Source organism: Rana temporaria, chromosome 3, assembly GCF_905171775.1.
Source record: "Rana temporaria chromosome 3, aRanTem1.1, whole genome shotgun sequence".
NCBI classification, from domain to species: domain Eukaryota; kingdom Metazoa; phylum Chordata; class Amphibia; order Anura; family Ranidae; genus Rana; species Rana temporaria.
Genome location: NC_053491.1, coordinates 184551450 through 184574617, shown reverse-complemented (window position 1 = coordinate 184574617; position 23168 = coordinate 184551450). Strand labels below are relative to the sequence as shown.

The 23168-nt window shown below is 40.5% G+C and overlaps 1 protein-coding gene across 15 annotated transcripts in view; it reads left to right on the top strand.

The window, feature by feature from the left end:
* The window catches only part of NAV3 (neuron navigator 3), a 789636-nt gene that overhangs the window by 605656 nt on the left and 160812 nt on the right, over nt 1–23168 (top strand). For all 15 annotated transcript variants that reach the window (XM_040343949.1, XM_040343951.1, XM_040343950.1 and 12 more), the window contains 3 exons: nt 8043–8151; nt 11167–11550; nt 14733–14852. In XM_040343949.1, the coding sequence (XP_040199883.1) occupies nt 8043–8151; nt 11167–11550; nt 14733–14852 (613 nt within the window). The remainder of the gene's footprint in view (nt 1–8042; nt 8152–11166; nt 11551–14732; nt 14853–23168) is intronic.

Genomic DNA, 23168 nt, shown 5'->3' with positions numbered 1-23168 from the left:
TTTTCATATAATGTATAGTACATTAAAGTGGAGGTTCCCCTAAAAATAAACTTTTAACATTGCATTTATGAGATTAATGACAATTAGAATTGGCTGTTTTTAAAAAAAAAAAACGTCCGTACATACCGTTTCCTATATGTGTTCTCACCGCCGCTTCCGGGTATGATGGTCGGGGCTGGGCGTTCCTAATTGATTAACGGGCATCTGACCGACGCAAACATCGCGTCACGAGATGCCGGATGCCCGTCAATCAATTAGGAACGCCCAGTCCCGACCATCATACCCGGAAGCGGCGTTGAGAACACATATAGGAAACGGTATGTACGGTCGTATTTTTTTAAAAAAAACAGCCGATTCTAATTGTCATTAATCTCATAAATGCAATGGTAAAAGTTTATCTTTAGGGGAACCTCCACTTTAACAATGGCCTTTGGTGAGGTGTCCTTTCTTTCTCAACGCATTTAATGGATACAAACCCTTTCTTCAGGGAATTAAAACGTAGTAATTTATTGATCGTTAAAATGTCCAAACAATGTGGCTCTGTAGTAATGAGTAAAGCTACTCCCCAGGTGAACACAAGGCAAGAAGCCCCCACAGGATGTACCAGATGAAATCTGATCTTTAGTTCTTTCCATAGATTTTCTATTGGAATCAAGTCAGGTGATTGGCTGGGCCATTCTAGCAGCTTTATTTTCTTCCTTTGAATCCAATTGAGAGTTTCCTTGGCTTTGTGTTTGGGATTATTCCTTTGTTTCATCTTCATCATCCTGGTAGATGGCAGCCAATTTTTATAAAGAATGTCTTGGTACATTTTTCCATTCAGCTTCCTTCAACGACATGAAATTTGCCAGTATTGTATGCTGAAAAACAGCCCCACACCATGATATTCCCACCTCCAAACTTCACCGTTGGTATGATGTTTTTGGGGTGATGTGCAGTGACATTTGACCTCCAAACATGGTGTGTATTATGGCATACAAAGAGGTACATTTTGGTCTCATTTGACCAGACTATATTCTCACAGTATTTCACAGGCTTGTCTAAATGTTGTGCAGCAAGCTTTTGAACAAACTGCAACATGCTTTTTCTTCAGCAATTAAATCTTGCGTGGTGAGCGTGCATAGCTGTTGCGTGCATTACTTATTGTTTTTCTAAAGCTCTCCACAAGTGGTCCCTGGCTCTTGGACAACACTGTTGATAATTCTTTTCACTCCTCTTTCAGAAATCTTGCGAGGAGCATCTGATTGTGGCCAGTTTATGGTGAAATTATGTTTTTTACTTCCAGATTATGGCCCCAACAGTGCTCAATGGAACATTCGGAAGTTTAGAAATTCTTCTGTAATCAATGTCATCAGTATGTTTTGAAACAATAAGGTTGTGAAGGTCTTGAGCGAGCTCTTTGCTTTTACCCATCATGAAATGTTTCTTGTGTGACACCTTGGAAATGAGATACCTTTTTATAGGCCATTTTTGCACCTCCCTTTTTTTCATGTGTTCAATACTTTTTCCCTGTGTCACTCCATTTTATAACACATGACTTAATTTCGGAACTTATTTGTTTTGGTTTCTTTGGATGCATGTATTGCATGGGTTGTTACTGACATGTGGTGCAAAATTCATGTCAATAGCACCTTTAGAAATATGGTGACGTGTTCAATGCTTATTTTATCTGCTTTATATACAGTATATTAAGTCCTACTTTCAAATGTGTTGGTATTCTTGTCCATCCAGTCCTGAGATATACAAGCTAAGTAACTTTCCTTCCCCATACCTATGACTGGGAAGTGATGGAGGAGCAACAGACTGATAAACTTCACGCTAGATCGAATCTGACTTTCAACATATTACTATATGAGTAAATCTTACATTATATTATTGTGGTATTACAGCTGCTTTTTCTTCTAGAGCTAGTATTGATGACAGAAGTGTTGTTTTTGTGACACTGTGACTGTGAGCTGTCATATGTTGTCTGTGCCAATGTCTATAGATCGATAGCTTAACCTGTGACTGGTGATTGTGTTCCCATGTGCGGCACATCATGTGTGTTTTTGAAGAGACAAACGCCACAGTGTAAAATTAAAGTATGTTGTGTTTTCACTATTTCAGTAACTAGCAGTTGCTGGCTAATTGCAGCTGGCCGGGTTCCTGAATGATTCTTGCTCTGTCAGCTGTCCATGTAAATATGCTTCCTGATGGACGCCTGCTGCAGACATTTCTTGTGCCAGTAGTTTGTAGCTTTTACCATTTTTATATTCGTTTTTATGATGTATGCATTTTATTTATGTGATGTGAGTATTGTTTATCTGTCTGAAATGCAGCATAAATCTTTGCTAAGTATCTTCAATGATTTTATTTAAATCTAAGCTCCAAGCAAAAAGCTATGTAAATTGTTAAAAACAACTATATGAGACACCGTTACATGCCAGAGGGTTTGTAATTAAATTTGGTCACTCCAGTCATCCAAGCAGCAATGCCAGACAGCATAGTAATTTTCCTAACCTCCAGTGCAGTCAAGCAGTACAATCTAGTCAAGGATCCAAATACAGTAAGCTGATTGGGCAAGGAAAGAGAAGAAGCATACTGGTGAGGTCCAGTTTTTTTCTGGCACTTTGCAAAGCAATGGATACCTGTCTAGTTAAAGAGGAAGTAAACTTCCATCACTAAATTGTACCTATAGGTACAGTGCCTTGCAAAAGTATTCGGCCCCCTCGAACTTTGCGACCTTTTGCCACATTTCAGGCTTCAAACATAAAGATATAAAACTGTATTTTTTTTTGAAGATTCAACAACAAGTGGGACACAATCATGAAGTGGAACAAAATGTATTGGATATTTCAAAATTTTTTAACAAATAAAAAACTGAAAATTGGGCGTGCAAAATTATTCAGCCCCCTTAAGTTAATATTTTGTAGCGCCACCTCTTGCTGCGATTACAGCTGTAAGTCGCTTGGGGTATGTCTCTATCAGTTCTGCACATCGAGAGACTGAAATTTTTGCCCATTCCTCCTTGCAAAACAGCTCGAGCTCAGTGAGGTTGGATGGAGAGCGTTTGTGAACAGCAGTTTTCAGTTCTTTCCACAGATTCTCGATTGGATTCAGGTCTGGACTTTGACTTGGCCATTCTAACACCTGTATATGTTTATTTGTGAACCATTCCATTGTAGATTTTGCTTTATGTTTTGGATCATTGTCTTGTTGGAATACAAATCTCTGTCCCAGTCTCAGGTATTTTGCAGACTCCATCAGGTTTTCTTCCAGAATGGTCCTGTATTTGGCTCCATCCATCTTTCCATTAATTTTAACCATCTTCCTTGTCCCTGCTGAAGAAAAGCAGGCCCAATCCATGATGCTGCCACCACCATGTTTGACAGTGGGGATGGTGTGTTCAGGGTGATGAGCTGTGTTGCTTTTACGCCAAACATAACGTTTTGCATTGTTGCCAAAAAGTTCGATTTTGGTTTCATCTGACCAGAGCACCTTCTTTCTCATGTTTGGTGTGTCTCCCAGGTGGCTTGTGGCAAACTTTAAACAACGCTTTTAATGGATATCTTTAAGAAATGGCTTTCTTCTTGCCACTCTTCCATAAAGGCCAGATTTGTGCAGTATACGACTGATTGTTGTCCTATGGACAGAGTCTCCCACCTCAGCTGTAGATCTCTGCAGTTCATCCAGAGTGATCATGGGCCTCTTGGCTGCATCCCTGATCAGTCTTCTCCTTGTATGAGCTGAAAGTTTAGAGGGACGGCCAGGTCTTCGTAGATTTGCAGTGGTCTGATACTCCTTCCATTTCAATATTATCGCTTGCACAGTGCTCCTTAGGATGTTTAAAGCTTGGGAAATCTTTTTGTATCCAAATCCGGCTTTAAACTTCTCCACAACAGTATCTCGGACCTGCCTGGTGTGTTCCTTGTTCTTCATGATGCTCTCTGCGCTTTAAACGGACCTCTGAGACTATCACAGTGCAGGTGCATTTATACGGAGACTTGATTACACACAGGTGGATTCTATTTATCATCATTAGTCATTTAGGTCAACATTGGATCATTCAGAGATCCTCACTGAACTTCTGGAGAGAGTTTGCTGCACTGAAAGTAAAGGGGCTGAATAATTTTGCACACCCAATTTTTCAGTTTTTTATTTGTTAAAAATATCCAATAAATTTCGTTCCACTTCATGATTGTGTCTCACTTGTTGTTGATTCTTCAAAAACAATTAGTTTTATATCTTTATGTTTGAAGCGTGAAATGTGGCAAAAGGTCGCAAAGTTCAAGGGGGCGGAATACTTTCGCAAGGCACTGTAAGCCTATAATAGGGTTTACCTATAGGCAGGGCTTTTTTTTTAGCGGCAACATGGGGGAACGCAGTTCTGGCACCTCCAGCACTGAATGTATGTAATTGCAAGGAGTGCTAGGGTGTGCTGGAGGGTCTATTGATGCTGGCTGCTGGGAGATCTATTGTTGCTGGTAGGGTCTTTTTGTTGCTGGGGTTGATCTACAGTTGCTTGGGGGTATATTGTTATGAGGGTTCTATTGTTCTTGGGGGATATATTGTTGTTGGCTGCAGGGGATCCATTTTGCTGCCTTTCTTGTTATTAACAAATTCCTTACACATACCTTAACCACTTCCCTACCGGCCCATAGTAAAATGACGTCCACAAAGAACCTCTGCCGTTCAGAGTGGACGTCATATGACGTCCTGGGCTTTCCGGGTGGATATCTGAATGATGCCTGCAGCTAGAGGCATCATTCAGATATCCTTCTCTTGTGCCGGCGATTCTGCACAACGTAAGAACGATCATAGCGGCGGTTCCGCCGCTAGATCGTTCTTACAGGTGGCGGGAGGGGACATCCCCCCCCTCCCGCCGCCATCCGGTGCTTCTCCGGGCTCTCCAGTGCCATCGGGGGCCTGGAGAACGAATCGTCCGGCGCTCGCAGGAAGCATAGAGATGACTGGTGACCAGATGGTCACCAGTCATCTCTATGACCGTCGGAGGACCCGGGCGCGATGTGATGACGTCACGCCCGGGTCCCCTTAAGTAAACAAAGCCGCGATTGCGGCTGCTAAGCAACCACAAGCATGAGATCGGTGAATTTTTTTTCACCGATTTCATGCTTTCCAGCCTGGAGGAGAGATGTGGGGTCTTATTGACCCCGCATCTCTCCATAAAGAGTACCTGTCACACACATTCTTATTACAAGGGATGTTTACATTCCTTGTAATAGGAATAAAAGTGATCAAAAAAAAATTAAATTTAAAAAAAAAGTGTAAAAAAAGAAATAAATATATATATAAAAAAAAAAAGAAATACAATTTATTTTTTTAACGCCCCTGTCCCCGGTAGCTTGCGCGCAGAAGCGAACGCACACGCAAGTCCCGCCGACATATGTAAACGCCATTTAAACCACATATGTGAGGTATCGCCGCGTGCGTTAGAGTGCCAGCAACAATTCTAGTACTAGATCTCCTCTGTAAATCTAAACTGGTAACCTGTAAAAAATTTCAAATCGTTGCCTATGGAGATTTTTAAGTACCGAAGTTTGGCGCCATTCCATGAGTGTGCGCAATTTTAAAGCGTGACATGTTAGGTATCTATTTACTTGGTGTAACATCATATTTCATATTTTACAAAAAAATTGGGCTAACTTTACTGTTTTTTATTTTTTTTAATTCATGAAACAATTTTTTTCCAAAAAAAAGGCGTTTGAAAAATTATTGCGCAAATACCGTGCAAGATAAAAGGTTTCAATGACCGTCGTTTTATTCCCTAGGGTGTCTGCTAAAAAAACATATATAATGTTTGGGGGTTCTGCTTAATTTTCTAGCAAAAAAATTATGATTTGTACATGTAGGAGAGAAGTGCCAGAATAGGCCTGGTATGGAAGTGTGTATAACTGCCCTGTATGGAAGAGGTTAAAGTGGAGGTTCGCCCCCCAAAAAAATGAAAAGCCAGCAGCTACACATACTGCAGCTGCTGGCTTTTAATAATAGGACACTTACCTGTCCTGGCGTCCAGTGATGTAGGCCCCACAGCAAATGTTTCTATCGGCTGTCGGGTGCTGCTTCATGCCAGGAACCCTACTGCGCATGTGTGAGGCCCTGCTCCTAGCTCCTACTGGCCCAGTGACAGAGAGAGGAGGAAGGTGCCCTGCGGGAGGTCATGGGCTGTGGCATGGACTCCCAAAAATGGTAACGAGATACCTGTCAAAGATATATCCTGTCCCACCCTTCCCCCCTGAAAGGTGCCAATTGTGGCACCGGAGGGGAAGAGGAGACAAATGAGCGGAAGTTAAAATTTTGGGTGTTTCCCCCCGCTTTAACACCACAAAATGATACTTGGTTCTGTATTCTCTAAAAGGGGCAGTATTTGGCAGTAGGTAGGGGGTGGAACCAAGGGACAGTGCCCTGAGGTGGGTAGGGGGCGGACACAAGGGGTCACTCAAAAGGGGGAAGTACCTGCACCTTTTCACTGAGAAAAAAAAAATATGTGCATCGTTTAGGCGATATTTACTGTACATGCAGCCAGTGACATCACTGGTGCATGCAATCTGAAGGAACGGCCACCTGTGCCATTCCTTCAGAGTCCTGTGTTGTGACTGGCGGCTCCCACGCGCATGCACTGGAGTGGCGTCATCGCGGCTCTGGCCAGTTGCAAAGCCGGAGTCCGTAAACCTGGAAGCAAGACGGGTGAAGATGTAAGCAGCCTCCAGCATTGCATCACTGGAAGCCTTTCTTTTTCAGGTAAGTTTCACATAATGTGCTAGTTTGTGATGCATACTAGCACATTATGGTGGTTTACAACCGCTTTAAGAATGCTGACCCATCATGTACTGTAGCTGTTAATAAACAGATACTTATTCTTCGCCAGGCTTTGGCTCTTCAGCACCAACGTCTGAGATATGGGAACTGGCTGTGACTTCTTGAAGTTTTACAGCTGGCCCCCCACTGTACATGACAGCACTGGCAGAGACTGATCCCAAAGCCTACTGGGATGTGTTAGAAGGCTGCACATGGAGATTGGTGCCAGAGGCCAAGCTGATGTAATTCTTGCCTAGGTTTAGAAAATTGCAGAAATGGGATTGGGTACGATGTATCTGTCACATAAACGGTACCAATTAACTTAAATAACACAAACCATGGCAAAGGGGAGGAACTTTTGAGTAAAGGTCTGCCGTAAAGTACATACTATTTAAAAATACATTAAATCATTTTAAATTATTCAGTAATATATTTATATTTAAAGGAAAGTGGTGTAGCACTGTACTAACACACTAATTCCTATGATGATCCCCCCAAGCTAACACAAAAAGTATTCACAATACGAAATTACAGAAATAAACAGTGGAATATGTCAGGTTCCCTAAATAGGGATAATGTTATAAATAAAAGCCCTACTGAGGTGCAAAAACCCTAGTGAAAACTTTGGTGCAAAAACAAATCTGATAAAAAGTAAATATAAATAAGGTGGAATAGAGAAGTAACTATACATATGAACACCCAAATTGGGCTTAAACCTCCTTCTAGAGGAAACACAGTGCAAATCCAAAGCAAAACAGATACCGGTAAATACCTGTGCTGAAATTAATATATGTGAGTAAATGCACTAGGGTGTTTATTTTTTTGATTGTGGGGACACATTGAGGTGTTGGCAACAGCAGTTCTAATTTCTCCATTATTAGTGGCAGTGCAAGAGATTTATTTGTTCTAATAAAATTATATGGTACTCATTACTTTTATGGTGCTTATTACTTTTTACTGTCCAAAATCTGACTTTAAAGTATAAAATCGATAGTTGTCTTAATGCATCTGCCTTAAATACTTCTAAGTCACTGACCTAGAACAAGTATATATCAAAGGAAAGTCAGAAGAACCTATCTGTATTTCTTTCAGGTCAGTGATTCATAAATCAGTGATGCCAAAGCATTCACATGACAGACAGCTAGCTAGTAGGGCAGCGATGGCAGCCTCCACATTGTTCCCATGACAGACATTTGTGTGCTCTCTGAAATAAAATATGTTTCAGTTTCTTTTTTTACATATTGCAGGTGAAGATCCAGAAGCCCGGAGAATGAGAACAGTAAAGAATATAGCAGATCTTAGGCAAAATCTAGAAGAAACCATGTCAAGTTTACGGGGGACTCAAATAAGTCACAGGTATGTATGGCATGTTCTTATGTTATGGCTGTACATTTTATTTGAGGTGTGTGGAAACTACCTCCCAAAAATTACACAGGGCTTATTTGGGGGAGTTATAGCAGCAGGGCTTTCTTTCAGCTGGAGTGCGGGGAGCGCGGCACCTCCAGCACTGACTGTATGTAATGGTAAGGGGTGCTAGGGTATGCTGGAGAGTCTATTGATGCTGCTGGAATAGCTATTGTTGCTTGTAGGGTCTTTTGTTGCTGGGGTTGATCTAATGTTGCTTGGGGGTATATTGTTTTGGGGGTTATATTGTTCTCGGGGGGATCTATTGCTGCTGGCTGCAGGGGATCCATTTTACTGCCTTACATGTTATCATTAACACATTCCATACACATACCTTAACACCACAAAATGATACTTGGTTCTGTATTCTCTAAAAGGGGCAGTATTGGGCAGTAGGTAGGGGGTGGAATCAAGAACAATGCTCAGAGGTGGGTAGGGGGCAGAGACAAGGGGAGTACCTGCTGTACCTTTTCACTGAGAAAAAAAGCCCTGTATAGCAGAATCTGGAATCCCCATTTAAAATAAGGGGGGGGCCCCAGATATCTATGAAAATTAGCTTAGGGGTACCAGTTGACCTATTCCCTATTCCCAGTTGACCTATAGGTAAATTTAAATGACCGTACACACCTTAATTACAGTACAAAAAAAGTCACTAATGTCCCCTGATGTAACTCTACATCAATTAAGATAACCATATGCATGCCGATGTGTACATGTCATACTCCCATCCAAAGTGAAAGATCCCTGGTGCTGTGGTAAACACAGTACAGGGGATCCTGGTGCTGTATATGTTTTTTTTATTTTTTATGTTAGTTATTATGTATTGTAATTGTGATGTTATTGACCAAATGTGGCCATGGCCATACTTACACTATGACATCTTCTGGGATCTCTGACTGTTTGTTTACAGCAGTAGAGATTTGAGAGGCTAATTTGGCCAGTTTGGAATGGTGTGTTTAGCAGATCCATGAACAGGACCAACCCATATTAAACTCAAACCCAAATCTCATCCCTAGCTGTAATATTTTGGGATAATGCAGGGGATGAAGATTGTATGGATTTCAATCCATGTGTATTCAGTGCTGTAAAGATAGGTTTTTTGCAATGGTCTCTTTCAAGTCCCCTTGTATGTTTTTGTGTTTAGTAGTTGTTATACAATTGTGATGAATTATTAGTTCTACAGTATATGGACTATTAAAGAGATGGGTAGTGAGGAGGCATGATATTTCCACCTGTCAATCATGGATAGCTTTTCAGAGGCGCAACAACTAAGCCAAACCCAATCAAGAAAACTTCCCTGCAGTCTTTGTCAAATAAAATAAAATAAAATAAGAAATAATAATTATATTCTAATTATATACATGTATATATACAGTATATCAACCATATTGTGAACTCCTCACAAAATTTGGCCCCTGCTTGTACTAATAAAACCAGCAGCAGCAGTAGCAGCTGTAAACTTCAGTTTTATTGTCAATACTTGTGTTTACTCCAGCCACTTTGAGGCACTCAATTAGAATAACCATTAGAAGCATCCTAAAAATGATTAGGACATTCCTGTACTCCCCTTTTCCCCTTTTATTTTACATTTCTATAAGCCGTGACTTCATTGATCTTAGTTGTGCAAACCCCAGAGCTTGCACTATCTTTTACAAGCATGGAGAAATGAACCGCCAGCATGGGAAAAGTGACCGTTTTTTACCCAACTTTCTCTTATACTTTCTCGGATACGAAGATCCATCACCAACAGAGAAGGCTTCTTAATAAGCACTGCACAGCACTGTATTCTCTGTCTTTGTCAGCCTAAGGTGTCACATCATTTATTAAAATTAACATTTTAAAATACATTTATTTTTTATTTTTTATGATTATACATAAAATTGTATAATCATCTCATAAATCACACATGAAAGAGTAGGGTACTGTTATCACTAGTACTGCTACATTTACCATTACCCCCTCAGGTCAGTAAGAGCATTATAATATTGAAATCGCACAAATACGTAGTCTGCAGTTTACAATGCTATTTCTTTAAACCTTATGAAAATATAACAGTTATGTGATTTAATGTGCGTATGCAGTACACTGTGCAGGTACCCCAAACCACCTTGGGGGGGGGGGGGGGCTGCAGAGGACATTAAAATCAAGGAAGATATCATCACACACAGAGTGCACCCACCATTACTTTCCTCCTGTCCAGCAGCCAGCACAGCTCTCCCTGGGGGTGAGAGAAGATCTCAGCCTTTTACTTACATTGGGTATGGTTTGATCATCTGTGAGTCATCTCCAAGTCATTGATACCTTCCCTTGAGTGACGGCTTAATTGCATCCTGCTGGTTGGATATTCGGTTCCTTGCTGGTACATTCTTCATCTATACATTCAGCTATACTGACCCTCTGGGCGTAGGCTCATTAGGGTTCATTGCATCTGGTAAGCCTCCCCTTCTGGTGGTGGACATCTCACAATTGCACGTTAAGTTCGGTGGGAATCCGTTTTGATTTGGAATTTTCTACACTCTGTTTCATCCATTCATCCATCAAGTTTCATCATTATTATTTGGATATATATATATATATATATATATATATATATATATATATATATATATATATATATATATATATATATATATATATATATATATATATATATATATATATACATACACACTGGTCACTTTTTTTTTATAGACATTCAATGTCTTCTTATCACACTATTTAGCGCTACTATTTTTGTTTTTTGTATTTTGTTGCTTTCCTTTGTTCACTGGAATGAATATGCCCAAAGCAACATTGATGTGTCTATTGCAACATTTTTGGGTTTTCTTGACCAAAATAAAAAAAATCTCTACATTAGCAAAGATATAAGTTATAATAAATATTCTGGTTTTGGGGGCAAACCTAATATGGCACACAATATTATTTATACTGCATATTGTTACATTCCTCCCTCTTCTTTTCCGACAGCACACTAGAGACAACATTTGATAGTACAGTAACGACCGAAGTAAGTGGAAGAAGTTTGCCAAGTTTGCCAAATAGATCATCTACAGTTACATGGAGACTTGGACAAGCTAGCCCAAGGCTTCAAGCTGGTGATGCCCCCTCCTTTGTTGGTGCTTTCCCTCGAAGTAACGCTGGGCGCCTTATCCATACTGACCCATCACGGTTCATGTATACCACACCTCTTCGACGTGCTGCTGTTTCTCGCCTTGCAAACCTATCACAAGTGGAGATTTGTGAGAAGGGAAATCATGATCTGGACATGTCCTCAGAACTAGATGTAGGAGGCTATATGAGTGATGGTGACATACTTGGAAAAAGCATGAGAGCTGATGACATAAACAGTGGGTGAGTGACTTGCATTTTTCTTTTTATACCAATCAATTATAAATGTCAATGTATGTACATATTATATCACGTTATAGACACCATTAAAGCTTGCGTGGCTTGTACGATCAATGTGTTTTTATTCTATTAATATAAATTCTGTGCATAATTGTGCTCTGTAAAATCATTAATTTTGCCTTAAATTAAACCAATTAGTAAAGGAATGCACTCTGGAAGGAAAGAAATTGAGTCACAAGGCAGAAACAGCTTTAGGAAATATTAGTTTCTTAAAGGCCTTTTACGTGTGGTATTTAGAAGGATTCATATGCATTTGATTTCCCTTGATATTTTTTTATTTTTTCATCTGCCAAAATTTGTTTCCATCTGCCAAAATGTTATTTTATTTTAGATAAAGTAGGGAGTGGTTTAAGCCCCCATCTGTGTCACTGGGAATATTCCCATTTCTGTCACTGTCCTCTACACATACCAGGAAAGGGGAGGACATTTCTCAAAGTGAGGAAAATATCCTTTTGTACAGTTGTCACTGAAACAAGTGTCCCTATTAAAAGATGTCCCCCACTTTTTGTCTTGCTGACCGCTGTCCACCATTACATATAGAAAGCAAATCTCCCTAGAGGGCACACAGACAGAGATAAGCACTTGGCAGGAGATCTAACCCTTTCCCACTCCAAAACAGGAAATGTTGGCTATATGTACACACACACTATACAAGTTACCATTTATTCCAAAAACAGAAGTTTGTAGGCCATATATGGGCAGCATTGAGACTTTGGCCCAGATTCACAGCGGAGATACGACGGAGTATCTCAGATACTCCGTCGTATCTCTCAGAGTATCTATGCGACTGATTCATAGAATCAGTTACGCATAGATATCCCTAAGATCCGACAGGTGTAATTGTTTTACACTGTCGGATCTTAGGATGCAGTACCACGGCCGCCGCTGGGGGGAGTTTGCGTCATAAATCAGCGTCGGGTATGCAAATTAGGAGTTACGGCGATCCACGACGGATTTTCGCATTCGCTACGTCGCCGCTAGTCTAGTTTCCCGTCGCAAAGTTAGTCGTCGTTTTTGGTGCCTTAACTTTACACAGCAAACGTATTGCTGTATAAAGTATGGCCGTCGTTCCCGCATCGAAATTTAAAAATTCACGTCGTTTGCGTAAGCCGTCCGGGAATACGGAATTACGCTACGTGCGTCGCCGTTTGAAAAAATGACGTCACTTTGCGCAAAGCACGGCGAGAGTTACGAAATGGAGCATGCGCAGTAGGTCCGGCGCGGGATCGCGCCTAATTTAAATGGCACACGCCCATTTAAATTACGCGGGCTTACGCCGGAGGCCACCGGCGTAGTTTTCATCGCAAGTGCTTTGTGAATCAGGCACTTGCGATGAAAACTTGCGGCAGTGTAACGTATCTACGATACGTTACGCCGCCGCACTTCTACCTGAATCTGGCTCTCAGTGCTTAGTGCTGCTGCCTTGCATTACAAGGTTCTAGGTTTCAATTCCAACTTTGAATGCAATCTGTATGTAATCCGCATGTTATTGCTGCATTTGCATACATTTCCTGTCTTTGTTCAGAACATTTGGGTAGATAGGACACCTAGACTGGACACTAATCCGTTTGTCAATACGCAAAAAGCTGCCCTTTTCATTCCTTGATCTAGGAGAATCCCCAAAACATATATTTGTCTGCATTTGCAAAAATGTGAGGAAGAGATCATAATTTTTAGTAACTGACACAAGTAATTAATACTTTTTGAACATTCATTTGCAAAATACTTCATATATGGATGGTTTATTTTAAGCTAAGAATCCTGGAATGATGCTATATTAATCTCCCTTCACTTTAATACTTCCCCAGACACCATGAAAATGTTTCATACTTACATTTTCTGGCATTACAGTAAATTTTCTTGATAATTTTCTGACAACTTCTTAGCTTGGTAAAGGGGATTTATCTTGCTTTAAGTGTTCATCCTCTTTCATTTCCAATTCCACATTGGCTCCGATTCCATTTTTTAATCCCTTAATTTATTTATATTATCACCTAATTAAAGCATTTTCCTGGCTGTTTTTATATGATAAACAGAGGATTTGAATTTCAAAAATGAGCTTCAAATCCACTGAGCATTGTTTTGTTATTTGCATAACACTAACACTGACCTAATGGCAAATTCAACAAAATGCCAATGCACATCTTTAGACTCTTTTATTTATGGAATAAATGTATTTACTTTTAAGCAAAGTAAGTAAAATGCATATTATTGGACAGTACAGATAGATTTATAGATTAAAGTATCGAGGATCTTGTTGCTGATCATCAAAGGCCATTATGACTCTATTCATTAAACTGGCCATTTTAGATCAAGCTGCACTAGTACTAAAGTACTAATGTAGCTTCGAAAGCCAAAATATATGGATGACCAGCACCGTGCCTAAGATGTTTGCTCTGTCATTAAAATGACTGATTATACATTACGGCCCGGATTCACGTAGCACTTACGCCGACGTATCTACAGATACGCCGCGTAAGTGTAAATGTGCGCCGTCGTATCTATGCGCCGCGCCCATAGAACTAGATACGCCTGAAAATAGGCTTCCTCCAACCGAAGTAACATTCCTACTTTACGTAGTAGTACGTGAATAGGGCTGGGCGTAGGTTAGGTTCACGTCGTAGGCAGTGATTCGACGTATCTTAGGGAGTATTTCCGATGTGATTCTGAGCATGCGCACTGGGATGCTTCCACGGGACGGTGCATCATTTGCACGGGGTCACGCTTCATTTAAATGGATCACGCCCACTTCCACCTACTTTGAATTAGTTACATCTCATATGCGCTACGCCGGCAGAAATATGCGCCGATGTATCTGAATCCGGGCCCTTATGTATAATTGAATATACAGGTTTTGTTATTGTTTATAGATAAAGTTTTAGTTAGTGGTAGGTATAAACACATTATTTTGTGTTTTGGATAGAGTAGGGAAGGGTTTGGATCCCAGTCTCCAGACTTTTCCTTTATTTTGTGTCCCATTAGAGAGATGTCCTCTTACTTCCTGTTTCAGAGGTACCAGTAAAAAGGATGTTAGTTCTGGCTAGTTGCCACCAGAACAGGTTTACCCACTGATTTAAATATGTGCTTTAAAGTTTATTTTATTTTAATCTTTTATTCCTTGCTAGGTATTTGACAGATGGTGGACTTAACCTGTACACCAGAAGTCTTAACCGGATACCAGATCTTGCAATGTCTCGTGATATCATTCACCGAGGAGTGCATGATGTTGCTGTAGATGCTGACAGGTAATTAAAGCAAGTTTTATGGTTAATGAAAGAGCATGATGATGTACGGTCTGCTATTAATATGTATATATTTTTTTCATGGATAACAATTTGCTCATAGTTTTTTACACTATGCTTAAAAACATGTTTAATGTTTAGCATATGCACATTCCATTCTCTTTGTAGCATTTGACAAAAAAAAATTAACCTTTGGCACATTAAAGTGGTTGTGAAGGCTGAAGGTATTTTACCTTTTCATGCATCCTTTGCTTGCTATGGGGGCTTGCTATGAAGGCTTGCTAAGCGTCTTGCTATGAGGGCACTCGGCCGGGGAAGTAGCCCAGAGGGCTGGCAGGGGACCCGAGAAGAGGAGGACTAGGGCTTCTCTGTGCAAAACTTTTGCACAGAGCAGGTAAGTACCTACTATTCATAAACTTGGCAAAATTAGTAATTGGGCAGCGAGATCAATTTTGCTCAAATCACATATTTTATCCCAAATACGGTATGGATATATATTTTGAAAGACAACACATAGGGATAAAGGCAATGTCCATAAAACATCCAAAGCGATAACCTATGTAAAGTGGTATCACCCCAAAAAAAACAAAAAACAGCTGTAATTGGATACCAACCCTTGCAATCTCTGCGTGACCATTGTTCACTGGGAAAAAATGGCTCTATAATGAAATTTTAGGGGGTGATGTTCCTAAACACCCATCATTAATCATTTTTATAACTTTATCTAGAGGCTTTAAATAAAGTACCATAATTGAAAGTAGGTGAATGCTGTATCAACGTTTACACTGTGAAATTTGTACAATTATAACCAAAAATTGGTTGAGGATTCTGTAGAATTATATCAGACAACTTGATTCACCGTAATTGTCTTAAGCTGGCCATTTACTGTACAAATGTTGGCTGGCTCCCTCCCATCCAATTAAAAGATTTAAGGATCTGGGCAAAATAATTATTGAATAAAAAGTAACTGCATCCAATAAGGTGCAGTTGCTCTTTCGTTTTTTTTCACAGCCTATGGGGCCAACATTCAAGATACAATAGGCACAGCAGGAGACATGTCTATCTGCACTGTATAACGTGGATTGGGAAAGCTGCTAGTTTCCTTTCATTCAGTCTGAATTAAAAAAAGAGAAAAAAAAAACTATTAGTGTATGGCCAGCTTAAGGAATATAACGATACCTGGGAACCATCTTGGATTTCAACATTGATGTGCTTGAACCTCTATTTGAATAATACTTATTTATTTTCTGTGTTTAAACATATGGCAGTGGTTTAAATATTTTGGCAGTGTATACTATTCTGATATCTGCATCAAACATTATGCTGCACATATCAGTTGTGACATTCATCTTGTTTTCAGGCTTCTTTTTGCAATAGATGTCTGGCTCAGTTGTGGTTAGCAATTCTCTGAAAATGAAAATTCGATCTAGTGATGTGTATGGTGTCACTTAGATGTTTTCAATTGCTCCATTACAGAAAGGAATAATGTGTAAAAGAAATTACATGCAGCGGCTAGATTTTTAAAACATACAAGATCTGGTTAGGAAAGATACCAGTCCTGAATTACAAATTAGATGACATTTTATTCGCATTTATTTTCTGTGTGCAACATTGACAACTGTATATGAGTCATTACATCAACCTTTACATCACCCTACACAGAAGCCATCTTCATGTGAAAATTCTCCCTGTTCCTTATAACACACTTTATGAGCTGTGTGTAAACTGTGATATCATAAAGCTTGTTAAATAAGGGATTGCAGATAGCAGAGATGAAGTTCATGAATCCGCGACCACCAGTAGCCCAAGTTTATTTGTTCACTTATCTGACTGCAGAAGTTTTGTTCAATATGTCTAAAAGTGTATATTTTAGTAGCCATACCTAGCTTCTTACTTTTCAGCCCATCTATTGCACACATTACAATGATAACGTAACGATAATCATGCTCCCTAGAAGGGATGAGCTTCGAGTTCGAGTCGAACACATGTTTGACTCGAACATTGCTTGTTCGCCTGTTCGGCGAACAACGAACAATTAGGGGTGTTCGCGGCAAATTCGAAAAGCCACGGAACACCCTGTCAAAGTCTCTGGGAGAAAGCTAAAGTGCTAATTTTAAAGGCTAATATGCAATTTATTGTCCTAAAAAGTGTTTGGGGACCTGGGTCCTATCCCAGGGGACATGTATCAATGCAAAAAAAAGTTTTAAAAAGGCAGTTTTTTCGGGAGCAGTGAATTTAATAATGCTAAAAGTGAAACAATAAAAGTGAAATATTACTTTAAATTTCGTACCTAGGGGGGGGTGTAAAGTTAGCATGTGAAATATCGCATGTTTCCCGTACATAGAACTGTCCCTGCAGAAAGTGTCATTTCTGAAAGGAAAAAGTATTTTAAAACCGGACTTGCGGCAATAATGAATTGTCGGCTCTGGCAATTCAGAGAGAATTCATTCATAAAAAAAAATAAAAAATAGCGTGGGGGTCCCCCCCAAATTTAATACAAAGGCCCTTCAGGTCTGGAATGGATATTAAGGGGAACCCTGCCGTCAATTTAAAAAAATAAATGACGTGGGGTTCCCCCCAAATATCCATTCCAGACCCTTCAGGTCTGGTGTGGATTTTAAGGGGAACTCCACCCCAAATTTAAAAAAAAATGGCGTGGAGTACCCCAAAAATTCACACCAGACCCCTTATCCGAGCACGTTAACCTGGGCGGCCGCAGAAAAGAGGGGGGGACAGAGTGCGGCCCCCCCTCTCCTGAACCATACCAGGCCACATGCCCTCAACATGGGGAGGATGTCCCCATGTTGATGGGGACAAGGCCCTCATCCCCACAACCCTTGCCCGGTGGTTGTGGGGGTCTGCGGGCAGGGGGGCTTATCAGAATCTGGAAGACCCCTTAAACAAAGGGGACCCCCAGATCCTGGCCCCCACTATGTGAATTGGTAATGGGGTACATTGTACCCCTACCATTTCCCGAAGGAAGTGTAAATAGTTGGAAAAAACACACACACACACACACCGTAGAAAAAAGTCCTTTATTAATAAAAAAAAAAGAAAAAAAATCCAGCGGTGGTAATCTACTTGGTCCCAGCTCCCTGCTCCAACGTTGTCTGTATCCAGCGACGGTTGATCTCCGGTCCAGCGATGAGAAGATCCATCCATCCAGAGCGCAGCCACGCCGACCTCCTCTCTCTGCTGGATACAGCCCAGCGAATGATGTGGCTGAAGCTGTGACATTTCTTATATAGGGGAGGCGGGGCCACCCGTCACGTGACCCCGCCCCCTCTGACGCACCCTCTGCTACGTCACTGGGCAAGCTCAGTCTTCCCCCTTTCTGCAAAGTAGAAAATATAATCAGCGCAATAAAACACATGAAAAAACAAGCAGCTGAACACTGGGATTCAATTAATAAAATTCCTGAGCATAAATATAAAGTAGATAGTGCAGCGCTTAAAGTCCAATAATAGAAAGTCCAAATAGAATCTTTTCTAAAGTGACTGGTGATGAGTAGAAATCATGCAGGTGCTGTAGCGTGGTAATAAGTAGAAACACCTCCACCAATGGTAGTAATGGCCGCTCACCTCACCAATATGACCCTCTGTTAGATAAGGTCATAAACAGCATTCCCATAAGGGTATCTCCAAAAGGGGTAAATCCAGCAATGATATGAATGGTCTCCAAAGGAAGGTCAGCAATCAAGCATCAGATCAGGTTTAAACAGTAATGGTTACTCTATGGCCATCAATGTAGAACCAACAGGACTGGATGTAGTATAATCCACCAAAAAACAAACAAAAAAAACACTTATTCTTGGACGTTGTTCAGTAGGGTGTTTGAATGGATCTTGGAATAACTGTCACAACCGCGCCATGTAATCTCCTTTGGGTTGCCGAGTTACAGAGGATAGAATCACAAGAGGCTTTCCATGTGCACTGCTGAGGTGTACAGTCCGAGGTGTACAGGAAACTGACAGCGCACAGCGGACACCTCCTCTACTTCTTCTTGCGTCAGTAGTCTGTAGCACTTTAGATTTCAAATGTTCGAGTCCCATAGACTTTAACAGGGTTCTAAAGTTCACACGAACATTTGGTGTGTTCGCAAGTTCTGGTGCGAACCGAACAGGAGGGGTGTTCGGCTCATCCCTACTCCCTAGTGTATTCTTTATATCGAAGAATAAACAGAAAATTGGGGAATTTAGCAACAAGAAAGTGACACTTTATAAATGGCCCGGGTCTTATGGAAGAGGCAAAAACCCTATGGAAGATTGCAAAGACTATTCCAGATAAATCTTGTAGTCCAAAAGATATTGAAAAAGTCTGTGCAGTCATGAAATATTTAACAGATATATTTTGTTCAATAAACATTTTATAGCCCATAATGTGTATTAGCTTATAATATTGAGATACTGTAGTTGAGAAATTCCATCTCGGTTTCCTAGGTCCTCATTTTGTTGATGGATTGTTGGTTAGGTTAGGTGCTTTGTTATGACTTGAATGGCAGTGTATCACTTCCTTATATTGTGGTGAGAAAAGTTTCCTTTGGATAACAGAACAAAGTTAATTTGAGCAATCTGTGTTAAATCTGATACAGTTTCTAGAATATATTTATCATGTAACCAGTAGCTTTGAAAATGCTCATGTTCCTGTGCTTTCTACAGTAAGTGAGATTTTAGTTTGAGATTAGATCCTTAAAATGAGGTTTGGTTTTTTGAAGTCCTGTAAGACACTTAAGGATTTATATATTTTTTCTTTCCTTTGGAAAAAGTGACATTATAGCCCGATAGATCTCCTGTGATGGTGCCCCTATCAAAATAAGTGTGCCACAAGCAAGATTTATGTTACTAACCATCTTTACGCTCATTCCCACAGTCATTAGAATGATTGTCTGTGTTCCCTGTGTTTTAACCTAAATGCAAACATTGAGCGAGCCAGACCACAATAAAGGATTTTCCAACAATCCAATCTAATGATCATCTGTATCTGGGTCTGTTACCACAAATGAGCGTTTATGTTTGATGTCATGTCCAAAGTTTTAACGGTTTGTTATTTGTGAATATATCTTATATGACTAGGTTACATACAATGTGTGTGGTGGGGATATGTTTGAAAGTCAATCCTTGTGTTGGATCTGCCAACTTGAAAGAAACGTTTAGGAAGAAAAGTAAACAAGGGGTCATGTGGAGGTGGTGACGATGGGAGGTAGAAATATTTAGGGTTTAGAATAAGTTCTTAATGTTTTATCACCATGGGCCAGAATTTTTTTTAAATTATAAGATTTAACACTTAGGCCCAGATTCTCATAGAATCGCCTATCTTTAGGCGGGCGTAGCGCATCTGAGATACACTACGCTGCCGTAACTTAGAGCGGCATGTCCCGTATTCTCAAAGAACTTGCGCTTTAAATTACGCCGGCGTAGTGTAACTGGGCTCAATTCAAATGTGGAAGTTTTGGGAGCATGTTTTATGGAACCTAATCTTGACCCCACGTAATTTACGCTTTGTTCGAACGGCGCATGCGCGCGCATGCTCAGTATTAAGTCGAATTTTCAAATTAAATTGCGCCCGCTCAATGCCTAGTCGACGTGAACGTAACTTACGTCCAGCCCCATTCACGGATGACTTACACAAACGACGTAAAACGTGAAAAATTTGACGCTGTTCCGACGTCCATACCTAACATTGGTACGCCTCATCTACGCCTCATAGAGCAGGGGTAACTTTACGCCCAAAAATGCCTAACGTAAACGACATAAAAAAAAAAGCGCCGGCCGCACGTACGTTTTGAGAATCTGCGTATCTAGCTCATTACCATATTCGACATGTAAATCGACGGAAGCGCCACCTAGCGGTCAGCGTAAATATGCAACTTAGATATGACGGCGTAAGAGACTTACGCCGGTCGGATCTAAGATAAATCAATGCGTAACTGATTTAAGAATCAGGCGCATAGATACGACGCCTCAAACTCATAGTTACGACGGCGTATCTGGAGATATGCCGGCGTAACTCCTACGAGAATCTGGGCCTTAATTTCTATAACAGTTATTAAAGGAGTTGTAAAAAAAATAAAAAAAATAAATCAATTATATAATGTACCTGTAGTTTCTAGTTTCGTTTCCTGCCTCTCTGCTGTACAGAGCATACAGAGCCACAGAGCAGTGATGGTTTGGAAAACTAAACTGATCCAAAAGGGAGGTGCTGTGGGGTTTTAGACACACAGTAATCACACCTCCTTGAAGTTGGCGACCACAGAGAGAAAGCTCCCATCACTGTGGTTATCAGGAAACAGACAACCAGGGAAAAATAAATAATTAGGCTGTGCTGCATGATTATCAGATATTCAAGTGATAGAATAGTAAACACAAATGTTAAGTACACAAGGTACACTGTGCAGATAAAACACTGTGAGTGTGTGATATCAAGTTGTAAATGGATGACAGTTAGTCCATAGAGTCCAATTCAGTGAACATCAAAGCATGTCTACAAAGCGGTGCCAAACACATCCGAAGGAAACAGCGCCAAAGAGCAGAATAGATGAAACCTCCACCTCTAATTTCACATCTGCTTACCAGCTTAAATGGATCTCTATGAGTGAGACAACCAGGGAGTGTGGAGATCAGAGAAGAATTATAGCAACTTGAGAGCAAAAACGAACAATGAGGACATGAAAACAGCACAGCACCCAGAAGAGTTGAATCTGTTATAGCTGCAAAGGGTGGGCCAACTCAATATTGAACACCATGGACTAGGACTGAGATGCCATTAAAGTTTGCATGTAAAGGCAGGCGTTCCAATACTTTTGGTAATATTGTGTGTATATGTGTGTATGTGTATATATATATATATATATATATATATATATATATATATATATATATATATATATATATATATATATATATATATATATATACACACACACACACACACATACATATACACACAATATTACCAAAAGTATTGAAACGCCTGCCTTTACACGCACACAAACTTTAATGGCATCTCAGTCCTAGTCCATGGTGTTCAATATTGAGTTGGCCCACCCTTTGCAGCTATAACAGATTCAACTCTTCTGGGAAGGCTGTCCACAAGGGTTAGGAGTGTGTCTATGGGAATGTTTGACCATTCTTCCAGAAGCACATTTGTGAGGTCAGGCACTGATGTTGGACAAGAAGGCCTGGCTCGTAATCTCCGCTCCAATTCATCCCAAAGGTATTCTATCAGGTTAAAGCTAGGACTCTATGCAGGCAAGTCAAGTTCCTCCACCCCAAACTCACTCATCCATGTCTTTTTTGGACCGTGATTTGTGCACTGGTGCGTAGTCATGTTGGAATAGGAAGGAGCCATTACCAAACTGTTCCCACAAAGTTGGGAGCATGAAATTGTCCAAAATGTCTTGGGATGCTGATGCGTTAAGAGTTCCCTTCACTGGAACTAAGGAGCCAAGCCCAACCCATGAAAAACAACCCCACACCCTAATCCACCCTCCACGAAATGATTTGAACGAGTACACAATGCAAGGTCCATAAAGACATGGATGAGCGAGTTTAGGGTGGAGGAACTTGACTGACTTGCACATCCAACATCAGTGTCTGACCACACAAATGCGCTTCTGGAAGAATGGCCAAACATTCCCATAGACACACGCCTAAACCTTGTGGACAGCCTTCACAGAACAGTTGAAGCTGTTATAGAGGCAAAGGGTGGGCCAACTCAATATTGAACCCAACGGATTAAGACTGGGATGGCATTAAAGTTAATTTCTTTCTGACAGTGTCCACACCATCCAGTACAGTTAGAGTGTGTACTGTCATCCTAGGACAGAAAATATTTTATGGGCAGGAAGGTGAAAATAACATCCTGGTATGTATTTGTTCCCGGGTTTGAATACACTTTAAGTCCCAAGTGAAACTAAGGGTGTAATTGGACATACCACTCTGGAAAGAGCTGAACAGTGCATGTCACAGCAGGGGGCAAAGCCAATATATCTTGATTGCCTAAAGTCAAGTACTTTGGAATACTACAATTTTAAAGTAATACAGTATTTTCTTTACACTTAAAGGGTTTGTAAAGGATTTATTTTATTTAAACCTTTACCTTAATGCAGTGCTGTTTTCATGTCCTCATTGTTCGTTTTTGCTCTCAAGTTGCTATAATTCTTCTCTGATCTCCACACTCCCTGGTTGTCTCACTCATAGAGATCCATTTAAGTTGGTAAGCAGATGTGAAATTAGAGGTGGAGGTTTCATCTATTCTGCTCTTTGGCACGGTTTCCTTCGGATGTGTCTGGCACCGCTTTGTAGACATGCTTTGATGTTCA